The sequence below is a fragment of the Anastrepha ludens genome, chromosome 6 (assembly GCF_028408465.1).
Source record: "Anastrepha ludens isolate Willacy chromosome 6, idAnaLude1.1, whole genome shotgun sequence".
Classification (NCBI taxonomy): Eukaryota; Metazoa; Arthropoda; class Insecta; order Diptera; family Tephritidae; genus Anastrepha; species Anastrepha ludens.
Genome location: NC_071502.1, coordinates 35,586,836 through 35,599,995, shown reverse-complemented (window position 1 = coordinate 35,599,995; position 13,160 = coordinate 35,586,836). Strand labels below are relative to the sequence as shown.

The 13,160-nt window shown below is 37.7% G+C and overlaps 1 protein-coding gene across 1 annotated transcript; it reads left to right on the top strand.

Moving 5' to 3' along the window:
* Window positions 1-10,655: 10,655 nt before the first annotated feature.
* LOC128865915 (phenoloxidase 2-like) lies at window positions 10,656-13,160 on the top strand. Its single transcript, XM_054106323.1, has 4 exons — window positions 10,656-11,718; window positions 11,792-12,413; window positions 12,484-12,719; window positions 12,787-13,160. Exons 1-4 carry the CDS (start codon window positions 10,738-10,740, stop codon window positions 12,997-12,999), a joined length of 2,052 nt encoding a protein of 683 aa, XP_053962298.1. The 5' UTR covers window positions 10,656-10,737; the 3' UTR covers window positions 13,000-13,160.

Genomic DNA, 13,160 nt, shown 5'->3' with positions numbered 1-13,160 from the left:
GCGTTGATCGATTGTGTATCTTTCGACGGTTCAAATTGAGTTAGTCTGAAATTAAAAAAATGTCATATGAAATGCAGAAAAAACTTGACGTTTAGATGTGGTTCACATTCAACATCGGGCCTTGAAATTTAACCACCCTTTAAAAAGTACAAAAAACAAAATTATAGTAACTTGGCGACTTTACACTTCACCATCTGGAAACTCGCATGCAAATTCTCTTTTATATTACTTATGATGGCATATAAACAGCCAGTACCAAGGATGATAGAATACATGGTTGCGCCTTCCGAATTCGCTGTGTCGTCAGAACCAATGAGTAAACAAACAAAAGGAAAGAGAACTACTTGTTTTGAAAATGAAAACCACCAAATACAAGAAGTTATACGCACACAAAAATACTTTCTAGCCACGGCGTCTTCCGCATAAAAACGAAAAAAACTGCATTTGCAGGCTTTATATTCAATTGCGCTTTCATTATTTAAACGCGGTGATTTGTTTTCATTAGTTTGTTTAGTTTAAATCTCACAAATTACAATATTGCCAAGCTATTCACTGAATTTTCACAAGCATTTAATTTCTCGTCGTTTTGTTTGTATTATGTGGGCGAGCGACCTGACGTTTTGGGAAGGGGCCACCTGTAGTACTCAATTCTCCTTATCTAAGTACGTCTCATGAGGGAGAGAATAATGAGTTGGCGGCTATCGTAGTACCGTTACATTACTCTCATCAAATTTGGCAATAGGCCACTTCTTTTCGCCAAGTGTGAGCAAGTGACCAATAGATGAAGCAGCTGGTGTAAATGAACATACCTTGGCAACGCTGGAATAGAGCTGCATAAAATTACATTTGTTTGTAAAATAATGAGCTATACCAGTTTCATGAGGTATAGCCATACTCGCTAGCGAAGTATCTTGCTCGATAACTTTGTTGTTGCTTTCATATGCAAGTTTTTCGTCAAGTGAGCCGAGCACAAAAGTAGCCAAAAGAAGAGCCCTTACATCAGTTGATTTTCGTGACGTCACCAAAGGGCAATTGGCGATCAGTGCTACCTGATTAACATTTTCGTAATTGGATTAAGCTATTTTTGTTCTCTAGCGGCGCAGTTTTAGATCGTTCTTTCTGAGATTTTTTAGCCTGTTTTAATTAAAATATGCTGTTTATAATTATGCGAAGTATGCATTTTTTTAATTAGTTCAGTTATTCACTCAGTTCCATTTGGATTTACTTTTTATCTGTCCTCTGGTCACATTATCGACGATTGTGAGTATTGTTCATGATGAAAAGAATTGAGAAGGTGCGGCCAATAACATACCGTTATCCGACTCTCAGCGAATGGGTTGACGTAGTTCGGGTAACGAATCGGTTTGTTTACGAAAAAACTAAGCATGTGTTAGTGACATAGGAAAAAAATTAACACAATGTCACTTCATTGCCGTCTGAACCACTACTGATTGGACGAGTGTGGAATGTATGTGAAATTATCGTGCAGATTTCGGCTGGCGAGTCTCCTGTGATATGGGATCCAAAGTTCCCTTCAATTTTCCCAATTTTCTCCTTCACCATAGATTTTGGCCAAACCTGGTAAATCTATCATACTTGACTATTGTTGGTGTTGGTTATTATTTGTGTGTGACTTTTTTCGCTTAATTTATATTTCTTCCAAGTTTATTCCTCTTCTTCTCCTTCGTGCTGTCAAATTTCTGTCTCTCTCTCGCAACTGCAGTGTTGCCTAATTTTGAATATAAAAAAGCTCTAAAATCCACATTTAGAGAATGGAAAATACCATTTTTTTATTGAATTACTTAACCCTCTCTTAGCGCCCGGGTCTAGACGGACTTTTCCGACTTTGGACGTGAATTTAACATATTTCTATTATACCTAACGACTTGAGACCTGCAAGCTTCCTAAAATTTACTTCTTTCCTATTTATGGATATATCTTTTTAAAAAGGATCGTCGAACAGGACGACAAAAAGCCACACTCGGGTGCCCAACCGAAGGCTTTAAAAGAGGTATCTAACGGAAGGTTAAAGAACTTCGTATGCGGGACAAATTGTCTTCACTTGTCCGTTTTATGGTTATGTATTGTACAATAGAGTGAATTGGAAAAACAGAGTTTTAAAACCCCATCCTTGTATTTAACACTTATGTTAAGCGAATTTCTTAAAAAAAGGCCGAAAAACACTTTTTGCGTTTATGTAACAAGATAAGGTACTCCTCTTTCAAAAAGGTATGGTTTCTTCAGTATTATCTGCAATTTTTTTTATTTTTATAATGAGTATCTTTATTGCTTTAATTCGTATTCAGTAAATTCAAAGGCATTTTAAATTTTATAAAAAGGTTCTAAATGTTAAGAATAGTTGAGAGAAGTAAATTCCATATTCTTGCATTACCTCAAAAGCAGCAAAATATTAGATTTGCACTTTTGCACTCAAAACATCAAATTTTATAAGAATCAACAAATTTTCAATAGCATTGAAATCTTCTGAGCTTAAGCCTTAAATACAAGAGTGTTGTGTTTTAGCCTTTTCGAGTAAACATTTTTTAACTTACAACTTTGGTAGCTTTAAATTAAAAAAGATAAGATTTTCGAGTAAAAATTTTTTTAGCTTACAATTTTGGTAGATTTAAATTAAAAAAGAAGCAAATTTTCGCGTTTTCGGTATATAAAAACATTAAATTTATTGCGGAAAGCCAAGTATTGGCAACACTACACAACTACACTAATGTGACGTCACGCGCTCTCTGATGGGCGCAATCATGTTTTCATCATTCTTGAGTACGCGCAACATATACATATACATACATATTCATGTATGCATGAGAATACGCATTATGGAGTTGCACTTATTAAATCCAACCTCATTGCGTCACCACATTTTGCACTCCGCAATGTGTCAGTCTCGATTATTCGACTTTCTTATCCATCTGTGCCTTACTTCTGCTATTATCTCTAGTGCCTACCTACCTACATATGTATAAGTATATATATGTGATTGCATGTATTCCAATGGCGTGTAGTCGAAGTGCCTACGTAGACATGTGTGTGCATGTATGTATGAATGTGTATATACTCTTTAAATGCGCACATTTCATGCTCATGGATATGCGAGTCGGTATGTTAATAGGTGCATGTATGCACATGGCAAACTTCCGTCGCTGAACAGTCGTTAAGTTGAATTCTGGCTTCTTATCCCGGTGACCTGCTAATCCACTTCAAAATTGTAGACTTTCTTGCCTTAAATTGCAGCTATTAGCTTTCAAGGAAGGCGAATTGAAGCAAAGTATTTGGAATTTTACAAAATATATCTACCTACTTATGTGCGCTGACAAACATATTGGTGTATATATGTATACTTATACGATTACGATACGATACAGGGCTTAGCTTGGTCTACTGTGGCGGATAGCTGCAAATAAACTAGCGGTCCCCAAGGAAAAGCGGCAGAAATAGCGTAACTTAGTTAAGTAACAGAACTCTACACAGAGCCTGTAGCTGAGCAACTGGTTGTCGCCCATGCTTAGTGCTTCACAACAATAACTAAAAAATTCTAACAGTGTCTATATCCAAGCTCTTCTTTTCTTTGATTGGCGCGGTAACCGCTTATGCGATTTTGGTCGAGTATAACAAAGCGCGCCAATCGTTTATTTCTCGTTCTAACCGACGCCAGTTGGAAACACCAAGAGAATCAATGCCTTCTACACCTGATCTTTCCAACGCAGAGGAGGCCTTCTTCTTCCTCTGCTACCACCAGCTGGTACCGCATCGAACACTTTCAGAGCTGACGAATTTGTATTCATTTGGTCGACACGGCCTAGCCTGCGGAGCTGCTGGATCTTTATTCACTGCACTATGAATTGTCTATGCCGTCATAAAGCTTAAACAGTTGATCGTTCCATCGCCTGCGATACTCACCGTAGCCAACATGTAAAGGTCCTAAAATCTTCCGCATAATCTTTCTCTCAAACACTCCGAGGGACGCTATATTGGATGTTGCTATCGTCCAAGCTTCTACGCCATAAGATAGGGCGGGTATGATGAGAGTCTTATAAAGTGTTAGTTTTGTTAATCGAGTACTTTACTGCTCAGCTGCCTACTTAGTCCAAAGTAGCACTTGTTGGCAAGAGAGATGCTCCGTTGGATTTGAAGGCTGGCATTGTTACCGGTGTTAATACTAGGTTTTAAAAATTAATATATTTCACACTGCTGGTCTCACCAGCTTTTAAAATGCCGGCGTACCTTTTGATGTATTTCGTGTCTTTCGATGACTTTCCACCTAAACAAAAGAGGCAGTAACAGTAAGAAATATAACAAGGAGTATAGTGGGAGTCATCCCCTTTGTTTTCCGCGAGAATCTAATAAAAATCTGGCTTATTTCTAAATGCTACTTTCGTTTATAAATTAATTTCCGTAGATCCCACAATTTGTAATCTGAACTAAGAAATTTATAACTTGCCTGCAGCCATAACTCTTGCAATATAATTAAGCTTCGTATACTAAATTTAGTCAAGATTTTGCGTGTACGAGCATAACCGAAAAGGTAAAATAAATATGACCATGCGACACTTTTTAGGTAAATATTTGGCGTTAGGCCAATACACCTAATTTGGGCATGAATACCTACATACTTACATATACATACACATATGTAAGTATGTCGAAACAGCAACAAAAACAACTTCGAAGAGAACTGTGTTATGTAACACTTTGGTGTAGCGACTTATCCCTTTAATTAAAACCTCGTGAGCTTTGCTGTGCCTGATAACAACTCCAGCCGCGCGACTTGTGCCACCGCCACCACGAGTGTGCGTAGTATAGAAGGCGCAATTGCTTGCTTGTGACTTTGCCAACATAATAGAAACATTTATGCGAGTGTTTCAAATGGCTGGGAGGCGTAAAAGATGCAAACAATCAAAGGAATGGCTGAGGTGCGCCTTGAAAGGTAAGTCAGTAAAAAATAGATAGAAACGAAGCTGCTAAACTCTAGAAAAGTTTCAATTTAATTTGAGATGTTTCTTTGCTGGTAGTGATTTTTCCAATGACTTTCCCACCACCTTTTATATCCTTTTAAAAACAGAAAGGGCAACAAAAAAGATTTTATTACCTTTACGGTATGCAGTTTTGTTATTTCTTTGTTGTGCACTTGGGAATGTGGGGTTTAGCACGAGCGAGAGAAGAGGAAAGGAAAGAACCGCATGAACTAGGGATATCAGTCCTGGAATCGTGCGATTTCGGTATTTTTAAAGTCCCGAAAGTAACGTGATGTTCGGGATTTCTAATTTCTTAGGAAGCATATAAAATGGAGGCAAACAAATTCACTTTATAAATTTTTTTTTTGGCCCAATTTTTTTTACCGAAAAAGCAAGAAACGGATATTTGAACTTTTTTGTTTTTGTTTTCTTTTTAATATAAAAAGCAATACACGCATTTGTATGCCTTCTGTGGTAAAAAGTTGCATTGATTTATTTAATTCTTTATTTTAGCGTAAGCGAATATTTATTAAGGTACTTGACCACCTTATAAGTTTCAAAAAATTAAATTTTTTTTTTTACATTTTTTCAATCCTTATACTTTTAAAAATCATCACCTGAAACTGTTTTTTTAAATTCGAATTCTAACAAAGTGAAATCAGTGAAAATGTGCAGGCGCATCCTGCACTCATTACTTGCTGACTCAGCTGAAAGAAAATAGCAAGTTTTAACTTTAAACGCGTTTTTCCAGAAATTACTTTTTTTCGAATGGCGGACACTTTATCTCCGAAACTGCTTAGCCGATTTTAATGATTTTGGTCTTGTTTTATTTGTTAAGATGTTTTGTATGCCAATTTATCACATTTTGCAAAAAAAAAGTTAATAAAGTATTGCTTTTTAAGCATAACATTGTGAAAAACAGGGGTGTTTTCTTAACTTTTTTTCAAACATCCGCCATTTTTTTATTATTTTTTTTTTTGTCAGTTTGTGGTAAATTCTCACGCAAGGAACCTTCCTTTTGAAAATTTTGTTTCTCTCTTTTGTTTTAGAATTACCATTTCTAAGATTAACTGTCCGCCGCAAGACATGATTTTCTTCAGGCCTCGACTTTGGCGCCTCCTGGATATATGTTAAAAAAAGAAATTTTAATAAATCAATTTTTTTTTGTCTTATATAAGCTCTAAATAAAAATTTAAAAAAAAAATTTATTTTAATATATTATACAGAACATGAAAAAAAAATTATTCAATATGTTGTACTTTTTAGCTTTCCAAGGTGGTCAAGTACCTTAAAGCCGCCTACTTTTCGCTCATTCCGCTTAAATTGCACGAGATTGAAAAGTTATATGAACTTTTTTCAACCACAAAATATGTACATTTGTTTGCTTTTCAGCTTTTTTGCATCGGTCTATACCTTTGGTTTTATTTTACTTTATTGGTATCCCATTTTTGTAACTCTTCTCGATCAAGTTCTCGATTAAAATGTAGTAGAAACTCGATTATTGCAGGTACGAAATCCGGGCTCGGGGCAAGTTTTCGAGGTTGTCGCAAATACAGAGGTTTTTTTCCATACGAATTAAAAAAGTTTTTTTACTTTTTATTATATCAATTGAATACTTTTTAAACCGATAAGTTTCATTTCAAATTGAAAAAATTTTCAATTTTGGTTTGTTCTGTAGACACTCGGCTGTTCAGTGCCACACTCTTTCTGAGCCTCTGCAGCGTCGTAACATCATTTAAGCGAGCATTGTTTCGCCTGCCCAATCCAAGCATATATTGAAAGTTGATATTGCCTCCGCCGATGTAATTTTATTCGTATTTAGCATCACGTCGTTAGTTCCTTCACCGACTGCTTCGTCGTCTTCATTAGAGTATTCTGCATTAAAAGCTATGGGGTCCGAATGAGGTTCAACAATCCATTACACGATATCAGATTGAGAAGTTTGATGCAATGGTTCTATTTACCGAAGCGAACTTGCAATGATTTGAATATTGGATGTATCATCCATCAGCTATCTGTAATTGTAGCTGCGAAAAAGGAATGATATTGTCATAATCCTAGTCAGACGCTTTTTCAAACAGTTTTTGAAACGATGACTTAATTGAAGTTGCAGTAAGCGCATCTCAAAAACCATATTACATTTTTCAGTGCGATATTTTGCAGTGACTCATCGATAGTTTCCCCGCGATCAATAATTTGACTTAAGGGGACTTTTTGTGGTTCAATTTAGTAAGCCTTATAAAGTTCTACTACAAGCATAAAGTTTGATGGAAAGCACCTTACCGATATTTGACCCTCCTAGCTCTTGAACTCGTTTTCTTTGGGATGGCATGGAGCATTATCGAAGAAGAGATCTTGCGCTCGAAGGAACTCTTTTGCCTGTTTATTTAAGCGATTTTTTTTTAAAACAGGATTATTTGTTTTGACAAAAAAACTAGCATACCTCTGGAACAAAAGTTCCGTGAAACAATTCTTCAAATGAAACTAAGGTCAACCAAGTACTTTTATTTGCTTTGTAGACAACAGGCAAATTAGTAAAAAAATGTAATGAACGCGGATTTCCCGATTTTCCAATAATCATTGTTTTTGCTTTATGATTTCCGGCAGCATTTGTACAAGCAAGAAACCTTATTCTCTCCTTACTGATCTTATGCGCCAGAGCCGAGGTTTCTTTTGAGCGCACAAGAGTTTTATCGGGTAAGAGCGTCCAAAGATGCCAAGAGTCTGGCATTGTATATCTGCTCCTTTGTCAAGCGTAAATCCATAATTGTTTTGTTAAATTTGTCTCATGGATTGATGGCTCTTCTGGCCCACTCTTATTTGATAATTTCTATTTGAAAATTTTTAGCTATCGCATTCCATGCCTTTTTTTCAAATTTTGCAGCCTATCCATTGCTAGCGTGGAAGCCTCCTGGCATTTTCTGAATTTCGCATGTAATAACTTGGCTTTCTCCTTTAACATATCTCTTGTAATTGGTAAGTTTTTGACCTTTGCTCGGCAAGCCAATTGAACAACGGCTTTTCCATTTTTGGAACTCTGAAATCTTACGAGTTTTCCTTTCACCTGAACCGGATTCACATCGCGTAACAAACTTCTTTATGGACTATAATTTTTTTTACTACGAGTTACTGTGAAAGCTTTCCGCTAATGCATTAATGGAAATTGCCGCATTTGACTTGTTCAGAATGTCAGCTTTTTCTTTTTCAAAGCTGCGTAAATTTTCTCTTTGCCATTATGAGACCACATCATTCAAAAGTTAACGCAAAACTGTCCGCAGGTGAAAAGAATGGTACTTCCCCTAAATTCATTCAGCTGATTCAATTCAAGAATGACACCGATGGTACTTGCAAGAGCTTTATTCTCAAAAATACCTCATAAAATGAGCACACGAGAGAGACAAAATAAAAAATGTTACAGGTATCGAGGTAAAAATTTTCTATTGTCACAAGTCCCGAGTACGCAATGAAAACAAATTTGGCTTGGCAAGTATGGAGTTTCTACTACAGTCAGTTTTACGTCGTAATGACGTAACTCTCAGTTGTTGTGTTTCAACAATATAAAAAAATTAATCGAGTTGCTCGACAGAAGTCAACTAATCAACTGAAAGTAGTCAACTAAAGCGTTGCATTCCATTTTAGTACAAATTTTCCATTGACAGGGTATCTGTAAGCAAATGAAATGAAATACTGTCAACACACCTTAATTTCTTGTTTTTTTTTTCTTCTGTATTTTGTTATGCTTTTGCAGTGCTAGTATGATTGGATTATAAATTAAATTAAATTTCAGCCGTTGCAGGCGACGGGTAGTGCTCGGGTTCGAAACTTCGAATCGATAGGAAAAAAAATGTTCTAATGGCGGCCGCTCCTCGGCAGACAATGGCAAACCTCCGAGTGTATTCTGCTGCGAAGAAGCTCCTCATAGGAATTGAAAATAGGTTCAATAGTTAATTACAGAAGTGGTTTCTTAAAATAGCATTCCGCACATCTCTTTTTCATTAAATAAAATTGTTATTTATTAATATTAAAATTTCTAAGTAGACAAATTGGTTTTCATGCTTACTTTTCTCAATGTGGATACAAAGAATTGTAGATTCCATTTCACACATTCCTCGTCGATTAGCATACAGATTAGATGTAGATTAATGCCTACAGAAACTCTTCTTCTCGACCAGTCGAGCAATTTGGATCGACTCGAGGTGACGTCATTATGATCGACAATTTTGTCGATTTTGCACAGGGACGGGGTAAGATATCCTTATTAATCTCATTATTTCTTTTTTTTTTTGTTACTATTGAATTAATTTTCACTTCAAATAAAAAAATGTATGTAAAACCCATACTTTTCTTATTTATTATATAATATAGTAAAGGAGCTTCTCAAAAAATATTGATACAACTTCTAGTTAAATTGTTGCAAAATAATGAATAGCTAAATCCCGATATTGGTCCCGGGCTGTTGCGATTGTAATAACGAATCTCGGGATAGTAAAAATAAAAAAAAAATGTCCGCAAGATTCTCTATTCCAACGGAGTAAAATAAAATGTATCCCAATGTGCACAAGTCAGATGTTTAGGCTGTTTGAAGTGGTGATTCGTCCAAAACCCAACCAGCGCGCTCGCACCATAATGTAGTCTCATTCTCGTTACCAACTTGTTTAACGGTTTTTTACAGCATGACTGGATAAGTCTCTGAGGCTTAAGAACCCTATTGGGTTGTTGACATCTAAGCCAGACAGTAGTTTAGAGACTCTTGAACAGTGGTTTGCCCAGAGTCGCCATTCTCTCGGCAGGGCATTCAAAGATGAAATAGAAAATCGTTTCGTTTTTCTCAGTTGGCTTACAACTGCGGCAGTGTGTGTTGTGATGCCCATTTTGGCTGCTTCTTCCCCGACAGACCGAACGCCAGTTAAGCCGTGAGTATCCAGTCATCCCGTCGTTTCATGTTTGTCCATGTTGACGTTTACTTGAGGTTTTAGGTGGGCCATGCCATCTGGACTCTCCATCTACAATTCGCGACTCGGAGGTATTTCGAGGATATTGTATTCTTGAATACACGCAGCGGTTTGAAAACCGGTTCTGCATGAATGTTACACATGGCAGATCTCCCTTTTGCCAATACATCTGCTCTATCGTTACCTTCAATATTCCGATGTCCTGGGACCCAGATTAAGGTAACGTTATGGTTTCACTCAAGATTGTAATGCTACTTCTACTTTGTTCCATCAATACTTCCGCCTGGAAGACACTTCAGGCATTAGGAAGACGTAGAAATTTTTCAATTCTAAGTCTATGATAATGTATGTCTCCTTCAATCCAACAATCCATTTTGGAGCCCTCTGTATAGACTGTACTGTCGAAGCTCTTAAGTGAGAATCCCTTACATCATTATTTTTATCTTCTTTAGTATCTTCAAGTTTGTGTTTATGATTGGAAATTTCATTTTGATTTGTGCAAAATCTTAACAAATCGTTTTGATTCTCATATTTATCATTCGAAAGTAACACACGGAAGGCATACACAGACACCCATGGGAGAAAGTAGGCTTAAAGCGAAATCTAGCTGCAGTTGTGACCGCGTATTAAGTGATAATGTGACCGCAGAGGTCTTAGTGATAGCTACTAATTAAAATTCCTGTTAGTATATAAGAGTGCATTTCTTGTTTCATTCCATCAGTTTCGTATTGAAGCAAACGTGGTGCACATAGAACCCGAACTTCAAATTCAGTCTTTCAATCCATATCTGCCACAGGAACTACTTAATCATCGTAATGGCCAACAAAAAGAATCTGCTGTTGCTCTTCGATCGTCCTAACGAGCCCATTTTCGTGCAGAAGGGGAAAGACGCAGTGTTCGATTTGCCTGAAAAATTTCTCACTGATCGATATAGTTCCATTGGTGAGTTACTGCAAAATCGGTTTGGTGAACAAGCGGAGCGACGCATTCCTGTGAAGGATATATCCATTCCAGATTTACGTATCCCCCTGTCACTAGCGCGAGATGCACAATTTTCTCTTTTCATTCCGGCTCATCGTCGTATTGCTGGTCGCCTGATTGATATTTTCATGGGTGTGCATTCCATTGGCGATCTTCAGAGTGTTGCTGTTTATGCTCGCGATCGTTTGAATCCGTATTTGTTCAATTATGCACTGTCGGTGGCGCTGCTACATCGTAAGGACACCAAAGGGCTGAACATTCCATCCATTGTACAGAGCTTCCCCTGCAAGTTCATGGACTCCCGCGTTCTTCGCCAGATTCGAGAAGAAGTCTTCATTGTTCCTGAGGGATCACGTATGCCAATTATTATTCCAAGCGATTACTCTGCTTCCGACTTAGATCCCGAACATCGGCTTTGGTATTTCCGTGAAGATCTTGGCATCAATCTCCATCATTGGCATTGGCATTTGGTGTATCCCTTTGAAGCCGGCGATCGTGGTATTGTGAACAAAGATCGTCGTGGCGAACTCTTCTACTACATGCATGAACAAATATTGGCTCGGTATAACTTGGAACGCTTCAGCAATAATCTGGCTCGAGTTTTGCGTTTCAACAACTTGCGCGATCCCATAGAGGAAGCGTATTTCCCCAAAATGGACTCATTGGTGGCTAGTCGCTCTTGGCCACCACGATTTAAAGATACAAAATTGTCAGACCTAAACCGACCAGTGGATCAAATTCAACTTGATGTAAGTGATTTGGAGCGCTGGAGCGATCGTATATTTAGTGCTATAGCGCAAGGCTTTGTCACTGATGTAAGTTTACACCACACCCACTTATCTATCTCCAAAATATACAATACTACTAATAAAATGTTTCTTAATTCAGGAAAGTGGCAATCAGGTACCACTGGACGAAGTTCGTGGCATTGATATTTTGGGCAACCTGATTGAATCATCTATTCTTTCTCCAAACCAGAGTTTGTATGGTGATTTACACAATATGGGCCACGTGTTCATTTCATACTCTCACGATCCCGATCATTCTTATTTGGAGTCCTTTGGCGTAATGGGGGATTCCACCACTTCCATGCGAGACCCCGCTTTCTACAGATGGCACGCATACATCGACAGTATCTTCCAGGAACACAAAACTCGTCTCACGCCATACTCTCTATTCGAGCTCAATTACACGGATGTATCTATCACTGGTGTACAAGTATCTTCTAAACAATGTAAAGCAAATGTTCTTCAAACTTTCTGGCAACAATCAGATGTAGATCTATCACGTGGAATGGACTTTGTGCCACGTGGCGATGTGTTTGCTCGCTTCACTCATCTTCAACATATCCCATTCACCTACACAATCAACATCAATAACCACGGTGGTGCTCAACGTTATGGTACAGTACGGATCTTCTTGGGACCGAAAAGAGATGAGACCCATAAGGAAATGCTTTTCAAAGATCAACGTTTGCTGATGGTAGAATTAGACAAATTTGTTGTCTCTCGTAAGTATTAAATTATTATTCCCCTATACATGTATACAGGGGTCACTGCTAACATCAATTCAATCAACAGTAAACCCTGGCCAAAATACCATTCGACGACGATCTTCTGAGTCCAGTGTTACCATTCCCTTCGAGCAAACCTTCCGCAATGTAGACAAAAACCGACCGGGAGAAGGTAGCCCCGAAGAATTAGAATTCAACTTCTGTGGTTGTGGATGGCCTGATCATATGCTTATCCCGAAAGGTTTGCCCGACGGTCTTTGCTGCGAATTGTTTGTTATGGTATCCGATTATGATCAGGATAGGGTAAGGAAAAGTCTCTGATTGAAAATTTTCTTTGTTTGTGTAAATAAATCTTCTACTTCTGTCATAGATCGATGAACCGTCCGGAGGTGCGTGCAAAGATGCGCCATCTTACTGTGGCTTGCGTGATCGTCGCTATCCAGACCGTCGTGCTATGGGGTATCCATTTGACCGCCTCGCTCGCTCAGATGTTGACAACCTTGCCCAATTCCTGACTCCGAATATGAGCGTCGTAGATGTGGTAGTGCGTCACGACAAAGGCACTGAAAAACAGAAATGCTAACCCATTTGCTTGAACGACTGTGGACTAATGAAACATATGTATATACGTATGTATCAAGCATATGTATGTATATACGTACAATAATTAATTTCAAAATATTCTGCACACTTTGCTGTATATGTATGTGTGCATCTACTAAAAACAAAATAAAATCTCACTTG